At 41.1% G+C, this 21,538-nt stretch overlaps 1 protein-coding gene across 1 annotated transcript; it reads left to right on the forward strand.

Annotated features, from left to right (window-relative positions):
• Positions 7,968-17,201, forward strand: LOC8063465 (alpha-galactosidase). Its single transcript, XM_021454595.1, has 15 exons — positions 7,968-8,134; positions 14,499-14,557; positions 14,634-14,690; positions 14,789-14,823; positions 14,985-15,088; positions 15,251-15,326; positions 15,441-15,499; positions 15,585-15,650; positions 15,744-15,827; positions 16,052-16,116; positions 16,201-16,283; positions 16,364-16,454; positions 16,552-16,601; positions 16,682-16,822; positions 16,938-17,201. The coding sequence occupies exons 1-15, from the start codon at positions 7,992-7,994 to the stop codon at positions 17,022-17,024; spliced, it is 1,200 nt and encodes a 399-aa protein (XP_021310270.1). The 5' UTR covers positions 7,968-7,991; the 3' UTR covers positions 17,025-17,201.

Genomic DNA, 21,538 nt, shown 5'->3' on the forward strand with positions numbered 1-21,538 from the left:
CTCTTACTACGGCCAAAAGATCTACGACAAAGGGTTGAGGCTCAACAAAAAAAGAGGCGTGAAGCTCAGAAAGAATCATCATCTTTATCGGACTATGATCGCACTTTAAGGAAATCCATAGAAGAAGAGAAGAAGAAAGAGAAAAGAGCACGCAAGGGTGTAGCACAGCTTGGGGAACAATCAAAGCAATCAGTGCCCCCGCTAGTCATTGGAAATGAATATGGTTCAAACATTGACGTGCTAGACCAGCAGATACCGGCAGATTTAAAATTTGATGAGCTTGAAATTTTTTTTATGGAAACTGGTCTTAGCTTAGCCCAAATGATAGCTGGGGCACCAATTGAAAGTGCTCCACAAATTGATCATTGTCAGAAGGAATATACATATGGCAAGAGTTTATACAACCCTGCGGCCCTCAGCAAGCTTGGAACGCAAATATACATGCTAAACAAATGGTACATGGCAGCGTGTGTCAGAAAAGCAGATGACTATCTTTGTGTCCGAATTAGAAATTATCATTACTTCCGTGGTGATGATATTATTTATGTTCAATTTAATGAGCTACACCAACTATGCCACATGGACGCTCTTGACAAATCTCTAATGAGTTGCTTCTGTCTGTAAGTGATTCTTTCTTTCAATAATGTCACTGTAACTTATCATGTATATATATATAACTAATTATAGAAACCCGCTATACATATGCAGAAACATGATGAGGGACCTCAGAGTTAGAAATGACAAGGAGATTGGATTTGTGGATCCAAATGTTGTATTCAAAGACCACAAGACCCCATATGTCTTATGGAGAACTCAAATAGAGAGAAATCTACGGAGGTTCTCGATCAACCAAAAAGATAAAAGATATATACTCTTTCCCTACAACTTTAAGTAAGTGTCATTATCGTGTGTACATTCTATTTAACTAATTAATCAGATCAATATGAAGATATATACTAATTTTGCGTACAATATGCACACAAATGCAGCTTTCATTAGATACTAATTCTCATTGATCTCTGGCAATGTCAATTGGTAATCTATGACTCGTTGAGAAAACCACAGGACGATTACCAAGAAATGATAGATATTATCCAAGGGTAACTCTGATCTCTATATATTAAATTCTGCTCTTTTAACTTGGTAATAGATAATTAATAATGATCGTTTTATTGCTAGGGTTTGGGCTGGGTTCGTGCAGAAACACCGTCCAGAGTTGAATGCAGCACTTTCAAAGCCCATCTTACTTCAATGGGTTCTACGGCAGACACCGGGCAACAATTTGTGTGGCTACTATGTGTGCGAGTTTATGAGGGTCTATGCCAAAAGAACTAATCTTGAGCACCTAAAAGTATGTAACATGTATATATAATAAGTTTATTTCATTTATTTGTTGCTATTTAATAAATCCTATTCATACCTCTAACTTTTTTCTTTAATGTCTATTAAAGGAGATGTGGCTGAAGGAGCAGGTGTTGGATGCGGTGCGCCTAAAAGGAATTCATGAGACAATCACAAGATTTCTTAACGACCAAGTCCCGAATCCCGGCGGCGAGTGCTACTTCAACCCTCAGGAGCCAATGAAACCAAATAACGATGATCATTTGTACGATGCTTGAGTGGCGGAGATAAATTGTGTTGTAAATACTTTGTCCGTGATGCATATGTGTAAATATTATATTATGAACCTATAGATACATATTATATATATATAGTGTTTTATAGTATATTTATATGTAATGCTTTAAATTATATAAATTATAGGTGTGCGTTCTATAAACTACCAGCAAACAATACGCATTCGAAAATAACAATAACATAATGTAAACCCTAAATAGAAAACCAAATGAAAAGAAAAAGAAAAAAGAAAAAGTCTTTAGTCCCTGTTGGTAGCAACAACCGGGACTAAAAGTGGAGGCCAGGTGGCACACCCTGGCGCACCTTTTAGTCCCGAATGCTGTTACCAACCGGGACTAAAGGTGGACCTTTAGTCCCGGTCCTCGAAACCGGGACTAAAGGTGGGACTTAGTCCCGAAACCTTAGCCCCGGTTCCATAGCCACGACTAAAGGCCCTTACGGCCCGGGGCTAAAGCCCTTCCCTGTACTAGTGATATACACTATGTCTAGATATATCATAAAAGTAATGTATCTAAAAAATCAAAACGTCTCTCACAGTTTGGTATGAAGAAAGTGAAAGGTCCTTGTTTGGTTTTGGTAATTGAGTGACAACTTAGGTGGACTAATAGTGTTTATGTGAGATACACAAGAGATTAGTCCACAGGTGATTATATGATGATGGAGGAGCTCATTGCATATGAGACATGACATGGAGTCATGTGACCAAGGTGGAGAAGATCAAGATGAGGCTTGGCTTGATGGACCGGTTGCAAGAGTGAAGGGCAAGTCAGAGGCTTTGAAGCGAGGGACCGCATGTGACGGTGAAGCTTGAGCAAGACTTGGCGCCGATGGACCGAGGCAACGGTGAAGAGCAAGTGAGGTCAAGATCGATGAACCAATACGGTCACGTGATGATATGAAGTGGATCATATCATTTGGTGATTGGTTGGTGCATGTGTTGCATCAACATTGGAGGAGATGGAATGGAATGTGCAAGGCAAAGGTATAACCTAGGGCATTTCCATTTCACCGGTCATAGGTGGGTAGAGAAGTTTATGACCGGATTTAGGATAGATGGCCGTACTATCAAGAGGGGCAAACTTGTTTGCATATCGGTCATCTAGTGCCACTTGAGCGATCTAACTTTGCATACGTGTTAGGATCGAGTGGCGTGGCAAGTTAAGAGGCTAACTCCTTTGGGAAAATGTTTGTGAAAAAGCTAACACACTTGCACATGGTGGTGTACACTTGGTGGTGTTGGCACATTTGCAAAGGAGGTAGAGTTCCTAGGGTTGAGAGAGGTGTGGGTGTTCGGCGCTTTTGAGAAAATTAAGCGTATATTTTCTATTGCGCCGGTGGGAAATTTGGAGAAGTCGCGGGAGTGTTTCTCAGTTGGAAACACTCACCGGACGCTCTGCGCGGAGGCACCGGACGCTGGCCTTCAGCGTCCGGTGTGCTGTCGGGTGCAGCAGAGTGCACCGGACGCACCGGAGAGAGTCCGGTGCTCAGTGTCCGGTGTGCAGGTGGTTTGGCGATCCTCTCTGCGCACGAGTCCGGTGAGCACCGGACCGTTCGGTGCCCAGCGTCCGGTGACCGTGCGAGTTTGCGGAGCTCTCTGCGCACGAGTCCGGTGTGCACCGGACGCTTCCGGTGTGGACTAGTTGAGCGTCCGGTGGTGCCGTGTCAGGCGCGCGTGCGCAGTAGCCGTTGGCGGCAACGGTCGAGTTCAAACGGCTAGTGACACGTGGCTGACGCCTGAGCACCGGACGCTGGGAGTTGAGCGTCCGGTGACTCCCTTGAGCGTCCGGTGCCCACGTGTTTTGCCCAGTGAAAGGGCAACGGCTAGTTTAGCCCTTGGGGCTATAAATAGAAGTTGTGACCGGCCTTGGCTGGTGCTGAGCACCCTTGGGACTTAGTGTCCATGCTTGGGGAGTGCTAGTGAAGCCTCTAACTCACATATGCTTGATAGTGATCATCCGATTGTGTGAGTGAGCGATTCTAGTGCGTTGCATTGAGAGATTGCATCGAGTGGCACTAGGTGTTCATGTTGCAAGCCGGTGGTGCTTGTTACTCTTGGAGGTTGCCACCTCCTAGATGGCTTGGTGACTTGTGACTCCGTCGAAGCACGCAAGGAGATTGTGCGGTGCTCCGGAGAAGAGATTGTGAGGGGTACGGTGCTCACCCCGCAGGGATCGCGAAGAGCAACTCTATTGGATCGTGCGTGTCGTTGAGCTACCTCACTTGTGGGTAGGTTCTTGCGGTGTCCTAGTGGGGACGAGGTTCGTGTAACACCTCTTAGCCGCCGAACCACCAAGTGTTGGTCGACACAACGGGGACGTAGCTTGGTGGCAACCAAGTGAACCTCGGGAGAAAATCATTGTGTCAACATTGTTATTCTCGTTGGTTTGCAAGTCTCTAACACAAGCTTGTTCTTACATTCATATATTTGTGCTTGTGTAGTTGCTCTTGTAATTAGTTAGCTTGTGTAGCTTGCTAGTTACCTTCTTGCTTGTGTAGCTAGAAGTAGTTCCCTTGCGTGACTAATTTGGTTTGTGTAACCTTGTTAGTCACATTACTTAGTTTGTGTAGCTAAGTAAGTTACGCTCTCTAATTTGGCATTAGTTGCCTTGTTATTGAGCTTGCTAGTGAGCTTAGGCTTTGTGTGCTTTGCCTCACTAGTTTGTGTAGGAGCTTCCCCGTTTTGCAAAGTACTAGTGGCATAGGCTTGTGTGACCTTGCTCCTAGAATTGGTTAGGTGAGCTCTTGTTAAGGTAGCACCTTGTTTGCTTGTTTAGGATCTTTTACAAGGTGCTAGAGAACTTAGATAGAGGGGTATAGTCTTGGCTAGACCGATAGTTTTATTTCCGCATTTGTTTCGGTTAGCCGACGTAATAATTTTTTAGAAAGGACTATTCACCCCCCTCTAGTCCGTCATCTCGACCCTTTAGAAAGTACCCATCATTCCCTTCCATAGCCTTGGTAGTAACGATATGCAGAAATTGCGTTAAATGGTGGGTCTGGCATATCGATACATGTCATTAATGCATATCAGTGTTCATCTAAACGTGTAGGTCAGTCTCAATACATAGGTCCATGGTACAGTTACTAAGATTATAAATTAGGTAACCGTGCCACATGAGTTTCTTGGGGATGAAACTTCTCTCTCATCTGATGAAACTCCTTCATTTAATGACTCTGCTAAGTCAGCAATTTTGCTTATGTGGCACCCTATTTAATGTGCTTGACACTCTCATGAAACATGCATTGAGACATATTAGTAGGAAAAATGAGTAGGAAATTAAATGCTAGATGCATCTAAACAGTCAAACTAGTAGGAAAAAGGCATTAAACGGTAGATAAACAGTGTAAACACAAAACAAAGCATTTAAACAGTCATTTTTAGACGATAAACTAATAAAGTCTGAGTGTTAATAAATGAACTTTGTGGATAGGTGAAATTGGGCTTGCACGTATGGAGGAGAATATTTAATTTGTGCTATTTAGAGCACTCCCAATGCAGAAATCATTGTGGTTTCTATAGACATTAATTGCAGTGCCACCTAAACATTTTGCTGATGTGGCAATGTAGTTATTGAAGAAAGAGAGTAAAAATCATAGAAACTGGGTCTAAGTTAGAAACCATGTCTACACAAAATCCAAGACATAAAGTGATATGATTGGCTAAGAATGGAGAGAGAATGAATGTGATTGGATATACTATCCATTGGAACCATAGTTTCTATATATAGTGTCTATAGAAATTAATGGGTATAGAAACTATGTGTAGTTTCTAGCATTGGGAGTGCCCTTAAACAATGTCTATACGACTATGTGTATGACTATACGTGTAATTGTTCATTGTCAATGGACTTAAACTGCACTTAAAATTTTGTATTGAGAATATCATTTTAAATGTCTATTTACTGCATCCACTGTATAAACTATCTAGCCGTTGTCTAAACCGTCTAAACACTAAACAAAGGGTGACTAAGATCATACTGATCCAAACATATATTCTGGTGTAGAAGATTTCGGGTAGAGAAAAACATTTTATATTTATCTAGAAAATGTTTTTTTAAGATGTATACGAGTACCTTTTGAAGTTTAAGTGACATACTCATTTTGTTCCTAAATAAATAGGTTTATAGAGTTGTCTTAAGTCAAGTTTTTTAAACTTTGACCAAATTTTTAGAAAAAAACATCAAGATTTGTATTACTAAATTAGCATCATTATACCTACTATGGAATATATTTTCATAATATGCTCATTTATTTCATAGATGTTGTAAGGGCACTCACAATGCAAGACTCTATTACAGAGTCCAAGACAATTAATTACATATTATTTATGGTATTTTGCTGATGTGACAGCATATTTATTGAAGAAAGAGGTAGAAAAAATAAGACTCTAAGTCTTATTTAGACTCTAAGTCCATATTGTTCGAGATAATAAATAACTTTAGACTCTATGATAGAGTCTGCATTGTGAGTGCCCTAAGAAAGTTTGACTAGTACAGATTTTAGAAATTGATTTATTTGAGGGATAGATGTTGTAATTCAGAGATTTTACCACTCATCCTTTTTTGTTTTACCTCTTCATCACAGGCATTTACCAAAAAAGTCACTACTAATGTCCAGGCACAACCGGAAATAAAGCCTTGTTTGGTAGGGTTTTTACCCTAGCTTCACAAAGGTATTTTTTAGCTTCTCTTATCAAACAGATGCAGATAAAACACCTTCTTCCTAAAAAGTTGTTTTCCAACTTCTCTTCTAGTACAAGAGTCGAGGTGAAGCTTAAAATATTAGGTTCTCTTAGCTACCTTCCTTAAAAGTTACTTTACGAAATATTTTTTGAAAATAGCTTTACATTCACCAGTGAAGCTGCTTTATAAAACTAAAAAAAACTATTTTATGAAGCTGAGCTGTACCCAATATACTCTAAGTTGCAATTAGCATATGTAATTACGCAATCGTGATTAGGACCCGTTAGTAGTTGGCCAAATGACATTTCATACTGGGTTAGTTACTAGTGATTAATGTCCGTGTGCTCGCTGCCGCAGTTTTTTTTTATCTTTAGGCCTTGTTTAGATAAAAAAGTTTTTAGATTTTAATACTGTAGCATTTTTGTTTTTATTTGATAAACCTTGTCCAGTCAGGCCAGTCTTAATGCTTAGTTTCATGACACAGTTACCAAGACTATAAACTAGTTAACCGAGCCACAAAAGTTTCATGGGGATGAAACTCCTCTCTCATCTGATGAAACTCCTCTCTCATCTGATGAAACTCCTTCATTTAATGACCCTGCCAAGTCAACAATTTTGCTTACGTGGCACCCTATTTAATGTGCATGACACTCTCATGAAACATGCATTGAGACTGGCCTCATGGAGTAACTAGGCTGAAAAGATTCGTCTCGTAATTTACAGACAAACTGTGCAATTAATTTTTGTTTTTACCTATATTTAATGCTCCATGTATGTGCCATAAAATTCGATGGGACGGAAAATTTTGAAATTTTTTTTGTTTTTGAGATGAACTAAACAAGACCTTAGTAGCACCTAGAAGGTTATCCCAAAATGCAGGCGGGCTTTTTACACGTCAATGTTGCATCAATTGTGACAGCTGTCAATCCCAAAAAGATTACACACTTACACTTACGAAAGATACACCCAAAAACTCAAAACTTTACAAGATTTTCCATCACATCGAATCTTGCGACACATATATGGAACATTAAATATAGATAAAAAGATAACTAATTATACAGTTTAACTGTAAATCACGAGACGAATCTTTTAAGCCTAGTTGCTCCATGATTAGATAATATTTGTCAAATAAAAACGAAAGTGCTACAGTGTCAAAATCAAAAAAAAATTAGATTTAAACAAGGCCTTACTGCGCCGCCGGGAAACCCTGGTGGCCTAGCACAACGGGCACCTCCACTCGCGCGGACGAACGCAGCTGAGAATAAAAGGAAAAATAATGAAACATTATCTTCATAACTGATGGCAGTGTGGTAATTCTGGTGAAATCATACCCCTATAACCGGTGAAAACAGCCCTTCCTCTGTTATGAAAAATGAATTACGTGAAAGCTGTTTTTGATTTAGTAGGTGTCTTTTGGTTGGCTTTTGGCTTTTGTGGAGCAAAAGCTACAACCAAAAGCCAAACCAAACAGATCCTTAGCTACAGAAAAGATGTTAATAACAAGAACTTAGTTTATACCGCAAACAAGGCATGAGAACCTAAGCTCGTGACGAAGAGTTGTCCTGATGCTGGCCCATTGCTATATATATACAACATAATACGACATGGAAACTAGCAAGGAGACATTAAACTCTTGCAGCAGCTACCTGCCCTGCCCACCTCTTTGTCATGGAAGAGAAAGCACTCCTCTGTGCTCTCGTCTTCATCTTGCTGTCGACGTCGGTGGTGGCGATCCGGCCAGAGAGATCGCCGGTGGCGGTGGCGAGGAGAGCTACCCTGGAGAATGGTCTTGGACGGACTCCACAGATGGGGTAACTGATCCTTTAGCCTTATAAGTTGTGTGGTGTATTTTTTCAGGGTTTTCTTTTTCAAGTACATGGATATGCATGTGTCCTTTTGGTGACAAGTTCTTTTTTTCTATGAAATATCTGGATTACATTTCCTGGTTCTCTCTTTGTTCCTTTTCGCTCCTCTGATATGATACTTTCAAAGATCAAAGGTCTGTTTCTTTTAATTTGCAGTGTTGTGGTGTTGAAAAACATGTAAGATGCACACACATCCTTTTTTGTGTGAATCTCTATTTTGCCTTTGTTTCCTTGATTCGTGTTAGAAAGCATGTGTGCATTGGTTAGAAATTGGAATATGCATTCTCAAACAGAGTCCTATCAGCGTTCCGCACTGGAAATACAGTACTCAGTTTCAGGCCTTCAGCTCCGAGTTCATGACACCACAGTAGACACCAGTTAGACTTCAAAACACCACTGTGAACATAGACTTGCTGGAATTTTTTTATATGCTATTCTTGAACAAGCAGGCACATGATGTTGGAAATAAAAACTATTTAGCGATGTATATATTAATTCCGACAGTAAGTAAAAGACCAACAACATGTATCACAGATATATAAATTAAAACTAGCACTATGATCTGAGACAAAATCATGGCATCTAGTGCTAGTAATAGAAAGGATACGAGAACAAACAACAAAGAGAAGATAGACATCCTTACAGTGGGATTGTCGGCATGAACGAAGAAGAAGGAGACCGTCGATGGAGTTCGGCGAACACCAGGTGTAGAGGAAACAAGACGTCCAGCGAGCAGTCGCGCGGCGCTTCCCAAAAACCTGATACGCCCCCTACCCCGTGCAGGGACACGAGGAGACGTAGGCTTTGGAGTCTGCTCTCTCGACACCGATGGCACGTCGACGACGGGACAAGGAAGACGGCAGCAGCGCAGTAGTGTGGCGAGAAAGAGATGCTCTCGGTACTAACGACATCGTCTCGTCCCATATTTATACACGCATCGCACGCAGCTAAGAAAAGCAATTAGCCGCTCAATCAATCACAACATTATGATAATTACCTACCGTTTATGCACTTACCATAATACGAGAATAATTGCTTACCAAATAGACCGGTGCAATTTTCTCCATGCATGCAAAAATTCAAAGTAGCAAAAGGAAGCAGCGCACCCGCAAGGGTCGAAGCAAAAAATCGCCAGACCATTCATGTGCATGTCGTGTATGCACGCCCATTGGCCCCGCACCAGCCTGGCTCGGACCGCCCCAGCGAGGCGAGGCGAGGTGAGCGAGCGAAGCAGGAAATCGCCAGACCATTCATGTGCATGTCGTGTATGCGCGCCCATTGGCCCCGCACCAGCCTGGCTCGGACCGCCCCGGCGAGGCGAGGTGAGCAAGCGCGCGCGTGTGTGGTTCTTCCTTTTCCTCTTCCTAATGGCTTCAACAAGGTGGAGATAGCTCAACTATTTAAGTTGGCCTCACTACTCTTAAAGTAGCAAGGTGGGACTAAAGTTTTCCACCTTTCCATATATGCATGCATGTGTGAGTGGACCTTTGCAATTTATTTGGAATTGTTTGGCCCATGGCCCAAAACATCTAACAATCCCCCACCACATCCCAAGGGCATGTGAGTCATACTCCCTGTACCATAGTACTATTAATATACCACCTATTCCGTGGAGACTGGTTAAGGTTGAACATCCACCTAGAATAACAAGATAGGCCCATCCGCAACTGCACAATGGACTAGGCCTTGAATTAGCAGTTTGGTGCAAATAGGCTTCACTCAAAGTCTTGACTGATACTAGGTTGTCATAGCCAACCCCACGAGTGAAGCATATAAGTCATACTCCTAACTCACTTCATAAGCTTATTAAAGAACACCCAATTCTTATAAACTGTGACTAACAGTTGGGCTCACATATGTGTGTTCTTACAGGAATACTATGTAGGATAGTATCTTGCTATAAAGCCTCAGAACACATTAAGACAAAGTCAACCTGCCTTATAGAAATGAGAGTACTGCATCTCCAACGGAGTGGGTGTTGACGGTCCTTACGCACCAAATATAATCATCAAATAAATAAAGAAAAGGATCCAAATGCAACCAACACCCAGACTTAGGGTTTCATCTTACAGAATTCCACGAGTTTTGGTGTTTGTCTATTTCTGTAGGGGGTTATCAGGAAATATGGAGGAAAGCCCCATATGTCGGGTTTACCTAGAGATATTAACGTGCTGCGTAATTTTCTATCATCTAGAAGAGTCCAGAAGCCACGGAAACGAACGGGAGGCCGAGCGGGCCCGGGGGCAGGGCGCCCGCCCGCCCTCCCCCCTTGGGCGCCCGCCCTGCTACAGAGACCAATCAGGTCCCGTCTCGCGGATTATGCTCCACCGACCTAAAGGATTAAGGAAAATCATGCGATTAATGTCGGTTTGATCCGACAGCCCACGTTCACTTGAGGGGACTATATAAGCAGGCCCCCTGGCCCCTGGAGGAGGGCAATCGCATTATTCATTAGCATATTTTCCAGAAAGGATTCAGAGAGAGAGGTCCCTCTAGGGATCTAACCTCATAGGGCTTAGCATCCAATGTGAGAGTAGAATTAGTTCTACTAGATTGAGAGAGATAGAGTGCAGGTGTAGATCGGAGGAAGCCTGGCCTGTCGGTGTCTACTCCGAGGTTGTACCTGCGGGATCAAGTCTCCTAACCCGAGGCTTGCTCCTAGGATTCTTCAGTATTTCGACTTCTAAATTCTAGTAAGTTCTTTGTTCTTATTGTTCTTTGGTTTATGAGTTTACTTTAATCTCTTCCGGTTGAGTTTAGAGTAATCACTACTAGCGTAAACGTGGTGTTTGGGCTAGGGTACTCATAGATATCCCCTGTCTAGCCGGACCGTGGTAGTAGCGAGGAACGTGACATTTCTGAGCTACCTTTGTAGCCCACATCCCGTTAGCAGGATCGATAGGGTTTATAGGTGTGGGTCGAACATCCTTTGTGGTGTCTAGATTCCGTAAGCCTCACCAATAGAACAGTAGATCATCCTTACCAAGGTTAGAACGAGAGTGTGGTTGTAGTCTTCTCTATACATCACTCACATCGAATCACATTGTTTGTAGCCTAAAGGGTAGTAGCAATAGATTTAGTTAGTCAGAGGCACGCTTTCTCCCAGTGGTAAAAATATAAATATGATACTCTAGATAACCTCCCGGGTGAAGTGCTCACCGATATCCGTGCGCTTGCGGATCATTTCCTGATGGCGTTACCAAATATCAACAGTGGGTTCAAGGAAAACGATTGTACTCTCCCATTAACCAACAACTTGTTCTTCCTAGGTCCTAATTCACGGGATCTCCGATCACATAGATTGGGTTACTGCTGAGGTTAACTTACATGGGTCTCAATTCTATCTTCTTCGATGCATTGTCATTCACGGTACGTGATAGTCCCTTTGTAAAGGGATCTGCTAGGTTCTTAGCTGTCTAGATGTAGTCCACAGCTATTACTTCGAAGCTCCTTAATTTCTTGACAGACTTCAGTCTACGCTTTATATGTTTGCTGGATCACTGTTTGATTTTTCACAGTTTATGAGAATAGCAGGAATTGGTTTCTCAATCAAAGGCAAGTCCATCAACATATCTCTTAACCACTCAGCCTCAGAAGAGGTTGTATCTAGAGCTGTAAGCTCTACCTCTATTATGGACTTTGTAAGTATTGTCTGCTTACAAGACCTCCAAGAGACAGCACCACCACCCAAAGTGAATATGTATCCACTAGTGGTCTTAAACTCATCAACTTCTGAAATTCAGTTTGAATCACTGTATCCTTCAAGTACTCTTGGGTACCCTAAATAGTGAATTGTATAAATTATTGTGCCTTTTAGATAACGCATTACTCAACCAATACCACGCCAATGATCAATTCCTGGATTAGAGGAGAATCTACTCAACTTGCTTACAACAAATGAGATAACAGGGTGGGTTGCCCTAGCTAGGTACATCAATGAGCCAACAATTTAAGAATGTCTTAATGATCCTTTCCTAGCCTTTTATTCTTTCGAAGTATTAGGCTAGGATCATAGGGTGTTGGAGAAGGTTTGCAATCCATATAACTGAAGCGGTTCAAAACCTTTTCTACATAATGAGACTACAAAAGAGTAATCCCACTCTCACCCTTATTAAGTTTAATATTGAGGATCACATCGGCTTCTCCCAAATCTTTCATGTCAAAGTTTTGGGATAAGAATGATTTAACATCATTAGTCTCATTGATGCTTGTTCCAAAAATTAGTGTGTCGTCAACATACAAGCACAGGATTACTCCTTTGCCCCCACCATAACGGTAACACACATGCAAACCTAGAAGAGGTCAACGTCTTTTCAAACTTCTCATCCCACTGCTTTGGTGCCAGCTTTAAGCCATACAAGGATTTGAGTAACCTGCACACCTTGCCCTCTTGTCCTTGTGCTATAAATCTATCGAGTTGATTCATATAAATTTTTTCCTCTAACTCTCCATTAAGGAAAGCCATCTTCACGTCCATCTAATGGACAAGAAGCTTATAGGAAGCAGCCAAGGATAATAGCACTCGGATTGTAGTTAATCTGACAACAAGTGGGTAGGTATCAAAGAAATCCTCATCTTCTTTCTGTGTAAAACCTTTAGCAACAAGTCTTGCCTTGTACTTTTCAATAGTATCATCCATCTCACTACGGACTGCATCCTTCCAATAATCTGCATCTGGTGATGCATATGCCTCTGCAATGGTCGTAGGAGTATCATCTATAAGATACACAATGAAGTCATCACCAACGGATTTTTCAACCCTTTGTCTCTTACTTCTTCTAGGAGCTACAACATTGTTATCCTCTTCAAAACTAGGTGGGTCTATAATTGGCTCTATCAAAGGTGTGGGCTTAGGAATTAATTCATTAGACGAACTCAGTAAAGAATAAGCAACATTCATCAGAAAAATATTCTCAAAGAAAGTAACATCCTGTGACTCCAAAAGTGAATCAACTAAAACATCATGCGCTTTAGATATTATCACTAAGAACTTATAAGCCGTGTCTGTGGTGCGCATAACTCAAAAAGATACAATCAACGGTCTTTGATCCAAGCTTGCGTTTCTTATTAATTGGTATGCTAACCATGGCCAAACAGCCTCACGTACGCAAGTAATGGAGTGATTATTTTCTTCCTTTCCATCCTTCATATGGAGTAACTTCACTATTTTTAGTTGAAACTCTATTTAGAACATGACATGCTATTAAAACAGCCTCCCCACCATGCTTTAGCCATATCGGATGTTTCTGACGTGGCATTCACCAAGTCCATTAACGTCCGGTTCTTTCTTTCGGCAACCCCATTAGATTGGGGTGAATATGATGGTGTCTATTCATGAATTATTCTATTCTCCGCGCAGAAAAGATCAAACTCATTGGAAAAATACTCTCCACCGCGATCAGACCTAACACGCTTGATTTTCTTTTCTAATTGGTTCTCTACCTTAGCTTTATAAGTCTTAAAACATTCAAACGCCTCATCTTTAGTTTTTAGAAAAAAACACATAGCAATCTTCGGAGTCTGCTCTTCCGACACCGATGGCACGTCGGCAATGGGATGGGGAAGACGATGGCAGCATAGTAGTGTGGCGAGGAAGAGATGAATCTCTCGATACTGAGGACGACGTCTCGTCCCATATTTATACATGTGTCGCACACAGCTAAGGAAAGCAATTAGCCGTTCAGTCAATTACAGCATTATGGTAATTACCTGTTGTTTTTGCACTTACCATAATACGAGAATAATTGCTTATCAAATAAGCTGGCGTAATTTTCTCCATGCATGCAAAAATTTGAAGTAGCAAAAGGAAGTCGTGCACCTGCAAGGGTCGAAGCGAGAAATCACCGGACCATTCACGCGCATATCTTGCATGCGCGCCCATTGGCCCCGCCTAGCCCGGCCCGGTGAGGCGAGTGAGCGCGTGTGGTTCTTCCTTTTTCTCTCCCCAATGGCTTCAACAAGATGGAGATAGCTCAACTATTTAAATTGACCTCACTCTTCTTGAAGTAGCAAGGTGAGACTAAAGTCCCGACCTTTCCATATATGCATGCATGTGTGAGTGGGCCTTTGGGATTTATTTGAAATTGTTTGGCCCATAGCCCAGAAATCTAACGTGGTCTAGTTTATAGATTGATAGTCACCAGAGCGTGTGTGGTCTATTTTGTTTGTTTGGCTGTATGCTTCTTATTAGGCAGAGGCCGGAAATGCCCTCCAAGACTATGTATTAACTCGATGTATTGTCCTTGAAGTTTTTAATAATGTCTTCCATTATAAAAAAAACATATCTTAACTAAATATATGGCAAATTCAGGTGGAACAGTTGGAATCACTTTGCCTGCAATATAAACGAAGACATAATTCGACAAATCGGTAAGGCTACACTCCTCCAAGCATTGAATCAGTTGCGATTGTATCACCCTGCATAAATCATGATATGTATGTGTAGCTGATGCGATGGTGGATACTGGCCTTGCAAAGCTTGGTTATGACTATATAAACATAGGTAGTCTCTTGAGATTTTTTGTCTTCTCTTTTCATTTATCTGTTTCTCAGTTGAAAAAGGAAATTTGAGAATTCTATATTCGTGTTGTGACACTGCAGATGATTGTTGGGCAGCCTATGATAGGGACTCCCAGGTGCGCACTGCAGTATCGTAGAATTATAGTAAAACTATGTTCAATAAATATAGTAAATAAGAGTTCAACTATGTAAAACTAGATGGATCAACATGACATTGCTGAAATGGATAGATCGACTCTTCTCCATTGGTAAAGTGAACAGCTTTCTTACTTTCCAGGGTAATCTTGCCGCAAATCCATCAACATTCCCATCAGGAATAAAGGCCCTGGCAGACTATGTGCACGGGAAAGGGCTCAAGCTCGGAGTTTACAGTGATGCAGGGTACGCATAAATATATTAAGAACCACAAGCTGAAGGACAGATAACATTAGCTGGCAGAGATAGGAACTCAATGAAAAAAAATCCATACACTTTAGCTCAATGGATTTCCATGCTTTGTGTTTTGGTTTTCCCTCTCAAATCACACATGCCTTCTCCTTTCAGGTCACGAACTTGCAGCAATCAGATGCCTGGTTCGCTCGGACATGAAGAGCAAGATGCAAAAACCTTCGCGTCTTGGGTACATTTTGTGCCATCTATAGATTGGAATTTTCTAAACGTGTGAAAATTGAAATCTTCAAAGCCTTTGTTTCTTGCTTCAACTGTTTCCTTTTTTTTATTAAAATGATCTAAGGGAGTTGATTACTTGAAGTACGACAACTGCAACGACCAGGGGTTGATCCCTCAGCCAAGGTGAGCATCGACTATCACTTTTTAACAGTTCCTGCTTATCGTGCTACTTTGAGAGACTGAGAAAATGGCTTGCGACAAAATTCAGATATATCAACATGAGCAAAGCCCTTCTGAGTTCTGGGAGGAATATTTTCTTCTCCCTTTGTGAATGGTAACTGTTGCTCTTTTTCTTTTTAACAGATGATCGAATTTTGTGTTTGAACTTTGATTTCAGCTGTTTGGTTTTGAAAATGCTGTTTTGTAGGGGTGTGGATGACCCAGCAACATGGGCAAGTGGTGTAGGAAACAGTTGGAGAACAACCGGTGACATCCAGGACAACTGGGGAAGGTGAACATTACATACACTCTTTGTTTTAGATCAGTGAACATGAGTACATTATACCTTCACAAGCTAAAACTGTGCTAACGATATGTGCAAGATTTTGGTGAAGTTCACAAGGAAGGAACTTGTAGTCATTTACCATTTGGCAGCATGAGCATGCCCTACTCACTACTCATGCTGGTAGCCATATCAATATCTGATGATGCATCTTTTTCCATGTAATGTTTCAGCATGACGGCCATTGCTGATGCTAATGACAAATGGGCATCATATGCACAGCCTGGTGGATGGAATGGTTAGTCTAGTCCTGGAGTCTTAGAGACTTTGGGCTTGCCTTTTCTTGAATGCAGAGTGAGATGCAATTGATTTATGCTTTCAGACCCGGACATGCTGGAAGTCGGAAACGGGGGGATGACAACAGAGGAGTACCGCTCCCATTTCAGCATATGGGCTCTAGTGAAGGTAATGACATTTGTAATCATCAATTAGTACAATAGAACTGCTCATTTTCATGACCATGGCGCTGGACCTCCGTGATGCAGGCGCCTCTTCTGATTGGCTGTGACATCCGCTCGATGAGCAGCGATACCAAGGAAATTCTCAGCAACCAAAACGTCATCACAGTTAATCAAGGTAAAGGAAATAACTTTGTTCATTCATTTGATCATTTCTCCAATTATGAAATTTAAGATGATAGATACTGAACTTCAACGATTGGTGAACTATTCAGATGTGCTTGGGGTGCAAGGGCGCAAAGTGCTACAAGATGGAGACCAAGAAGTAAGTAAACAAGGTTGGCCGAATGCCATGAGTAGCAGCAAACGAGCTGGTTTATAATACATTTATGATCTTGTGATCAGGTTTGGGCTGGTCCATTAAGTGGAGGGAGAGTTGCAGTTGTTCTATGGAACAGAGGGTCTGATCAAGCATCCATTACTGCCAGCTGGAGCAGCATTGGTCTCAATGAATCCACCGTCGTCGATGCTCATGATCTGTGGACCGTAAGCTTGCGTTTTCTCTGATCATAGACAAGTTCTACCACAGCATATATCTTTTTTGTTGCAAGGAATTCTCAAACTTGTTTTGTGTGTGTGTGATTTTTTGTTTTGGTTGCAGGGTGAGGTTACATCATCGGTGCAAGGAGAGCTGAAGGAGACAGTAGATACTCATGCTTGTAAGATGTATGTGTTGACTCCAAAGTAGCTAGAACCAAATCTCACCGGTGCGTGTACACGAAATCATCAAATTCAGGTGTCCCGGAGAGGGAGAATGACAAGAAGTTCATAAAAGCTGTTACTTGTACGCCTTAGCCTGAACAAATAGGATAGGACCTAAACGAAGCGAGCATATTGTGGTGTGGTCATTCAATGTGCATGTGTGATTGTGAAGAGCGACTATACCAAGCTTCCTGATCTCTGCTGTTGCAAAAATGAGCATTCCCTGACGTTCTGTCAGCTGCTCATCTTCATCACATAGTCACTCACACCGCCGAGTGCCCCTGCCAACAGAATCTCACCATTGTGCAGTGGCTAGCTCAAGAAGGCCTTGCATAAGCCTATAAGAGGGTGAGACCCATGGTAGGTGCTTGAGTATGACTGCTGGCTTCAAGTTTAGATGGTACATAAGAGTCAGACAAGATGACACTATAACATGGAGTAGTACGATTCAGAGCCAACCATATTTTGCCTTAAAAGGTGTTGGAGCAAGCAAAGAAGCGCGCTTCGTATGATTCATAGGCTAAATTAACTATGCTGCCTTTGAGTCCGAGGGTTAGTTTGGGCGTGCTCTGCAACTCTGCTCCACTATCTCCACTATGGATTAGCTTCACTATGTAGTTCTTGGAGCAGGTGGTCTTGTTTGGCGTAGCTCGAGGAACGTGAGGTTTCTTTGAAAAAGATATGCCCATGAGAGAGTCATGACAGGTAAATTTGCCATGAAATTAATTCACAATAGTTGGGCGTTTTTCTTTCCTTCCTAAATACACTAAGGGCTCCTTTGGAAGTAAAGGGGAGCAAAACCCAGAGATAAAAAATCCCACTAAGAACTAGAATAATAATCATTAAAATAATATCCCTATGGATTACCCACTCAGGATAAGTCTGAGATCCTAGGGGAATTGGAGTTTCCAAATTAGGCCTAAAGCAATAGTCTCAAATCAAAGACCAACTCGTAAATAAACCATCATGTGCACTGCACAACAACAGGGAGCTTTTTTTTCTTTCTGAATACACAAGAAGCTTACACATATGCACTGCACAGACAGAAAAAAATCATTCAGTACAAAAATTTCAGACGGAGAAGAGGACGATTGTCACCTCTCCGCCTATTGACGGCCCTGGACAACTGCGACAAGGTACTGGTCACCTACAACCTGGTCTAGGAGGCAATGGCCGGCCTACGCCAACGGCAGCCCCTGAGCGGGTGCGGGATGGCCGACAATGGTTGGCCGCTGGTTAGTGGTTACCTGGCTAACCATCAAACCATGCATTCCTCGGTGCGGCCAGTAAACCTCTTACCTTAATTTTGCTACAATGTGAAAAATTATTATCCAGATATGTATAAAGATTAGGGCATCGTACAAATGATCTAACTTTTTTCATGGCTACGCCTACTAGCGCGTATTTCATTAAGAGGGTAGCAACACAAACACAAGATAAGTCACGGACTGCCGCACTGAATGAAGAAAAGAAAAGAACGAAGAAACGGTCAACTAGATCAAGCTGAAATTATAAATTAACATTGAGCGACCAGCGCACTAACAGCGGTGATAGGCCCCTGAATTCTGCTGCCACCCAAAACGATCGGCCTCCAGCTTAATGGATGGCAGCAACCAAAGCTGGCATGGTTGCGAACTTATCCAAGACACGCCTGTTGAGCTCCTTCCAAACAAGCCAGAAGACGAGCAGGAACGGAGAATCATAAGCCCCTCCTTCAAGTCTTTCAGAGTTTCCAGCCTTGACCAAACTTCTCGCGTATGGACACATTCGAGACAAAGCAGGTGATCCATAATCCATTGTTTCCGTCTCTTGATGGCAAAGCGCGCACACATGGGCGGCGCCAGGGTATGCCCTGTATTTGGAATACCCATGATTTTTATGATAAACATGAATATATGTATATATACACATACCTATAATCAGCATACATGTTAGTTTGTTGAATTTTACAAATATGTAGCCCATAAGAGCAACTCCAATAGTTTGGCTAAAAATAATTATTAAATTCTATTGTTTAGCTATTTTGTCGAATAGAAAATTTCTAAAAACAGAAGAGGTCTACAACAATCTTGTTATTTTACAAAGTATTACAGTTAGCGTCTGTAATAAGCTATATATAGCCACCGAAAATTAAAGGAAAGCTAACTTCCTATTTTATAAAATTAGATAGCATATTAGTTGGAGTCTACTTTTTGCTATACAAATTCTGAAATAGCATAAACAACAAGAATAGTTAAACTCTTGAAGTTGCTCTAAACCTAGTAGAACAACTAGTAGCGGCAGCCCATGAACTCATATAAAGAAACCCCATCGACAACATTCCTCTAGCGGCGGCGGCGATTAGTGGTCTTTGTAGACTTTCTCATATACGGCTCTCCCTCAACGCCTTTCTCGTATATAGGTCTTTCTCATATACGGCTTGAAGCAACAACAAGGTGAACACAAAGATCTCACGTCTATTTTTTATCCTTCAAAGAATCAAAGGTTTCGTTTTCTTCCTTTTTTTTGGTTGCGTTCTGATTTTTTTTTTAAAAATGTTGCATTATGTTCTTGTAACATAGATAAAGAATTTATATATTTTTTTTATTACCAGGGGCAACACTAGACTCACTTTGCCTGATGCCTTGTTACCAGGATAAATAAATATTTTACCTAGCATATATTTTAAGAAAATTATATGTACTACTTGAGCTGTGCATCAGGATCAATTTTGTATTGATTTTATCCCCTATTACTATTGCACATATGCATTGAAAAACTTTTATACGTGGAATACCCAGGCATGAAATCCTGGCTCCGCCACTGCGCGCACAGGTCACACTCCTGCTGCAGGCCTCTTTTCTTCCTTGTACTCACTGTCCAGCACCTGCAGGTCACAAATGATCTAATTAATGAATCAGTTTCTTATATAATTAAATTCAATATTCGTTTCAGAAATAGTTTTTCAGGTCCAATTGTATTTTATAGGCGACAGAATAAACTCATATCCTAGCGTTGTCTAAGGATGTAATAGTGTAATGTATGCTGACCAAGGTCCAGATGTATGAACCAGTTCCAAGATGTAATTGCCAAGATTACAAACAGCCATTCAGATGCGTAGAATCACTAATAGCTGGTGTTTATTGCTCAACGCAACATATTGATGCGGATTTGTGACAACAAGTGTCAGAAATGTTCATGTGTAAATATGTTAATTAAAACTGTTCAAATGCCAAAACAGGTTCAAATTTCAGATTTCTTTTTTTTCTCTGACATTGTATTCAAATGCTTCATCTGTAACTCCTGTTTTATTTTATACTAATAAATATGTCCGTGCGTTGCAACGGGAAAAAACATATTTTATATTATTTTTTCATTTTTTTTAAAAAACATTGAGATATATTATTTATTTTGTAAGGACATCTAAAATATAAGAAAAGGTTTTTAATAATATGATTGTGTGTGATTAAGAGTGTATTTAGCCTACTTTCCCTAGCTTCTTACATGCTACCTCCGTCCCAAAAAGAATGACATTTTTTACGGACATCGTACTTATCATTCGTCTTATTCAAAAATTTTCTATAAATTATAAAATAAATAAAAAATTATTAAAATATACTTAATGATAAAATAAGTCAAAACAAAATAAATAATATTGAGATAAAAATTTAAATAAGACAGATGGTCAAACAAGATGTTAGAAAGTAAAAAACGACACTTTTTTAGGACGAAGGTAGTAGATGTCTATAATCCGATTGTAATTAATGAATATCCTCTCTATCCAAAAAAGAATACTTGCCTGCTACCAAAGGTAATTCACGTTTGCCCAAAATTTCATAGTAAATACTATTCATATTTACGGCAATAAAATAATTTATTATTAAAATATAGTTTATAATGAATCTAATAATATTTATTTGATATCATGAATATTTATATTTTTTATTTATAATCGATTGAACTTAAGATACTAAACCATAAGACTATGTTAAAATTATGTTTTCGGATTAGAGAGAGTTGATGTGAGCAACAAATTCTTCGGGCACCGTCTCGGCGGAAGTCTGGCGAGTCCCAATGCCGTTGACGGAGTCGAGCGTCAGCTTCATCATCTCACGAAGCCCCGTGAATTGAGTCACAATGTCGTTGAAGGCGTCGAGTTGCTTCGACATGGCGTCGAACTTGATGGCGAGGTCCTCCAACGATGCAGCCATCTGCGCCTGCACCTTCGTAGGCTTGCGGCCGGGCGCCAGGACGAGGAACTGATTGAGAAGAAAAAATTTCTGCCCATATCACAGCTCTAGATACCAATTGTCACGTTCCGATCAAGAACGCACAGATAACTGGAGTGGATAGAGGTAGGGATGGGATTTAGCAAGGATTCGGGGCAGAAAGCAAGAAAATTAGGGGACAGTTCAGACGAACATTGTATTCAGAGTTGGGGATCGGAGTTGACTGCTTGCTTTCCTAGCAGCCAATAGCACTACAGGAGCCGATCGGCGATCGGCATGGAGATGGAGACCG

This window comes from Sorghum bicolor, chromosome 2 (assembly GCF_000003195.3).
Source record: "Sorghum bicolor cultivar BTx623 chromosome 2, Sorghum_bicolor_NCBIv3, whole genome shotgun sequence".
NCBI classification, from domain to species: Eukaryota; Viridiplantae; Streptophyta; class Magnoliopsida; order Poales; family Poaceae; genus Sorghum; species Sorghum bicolor.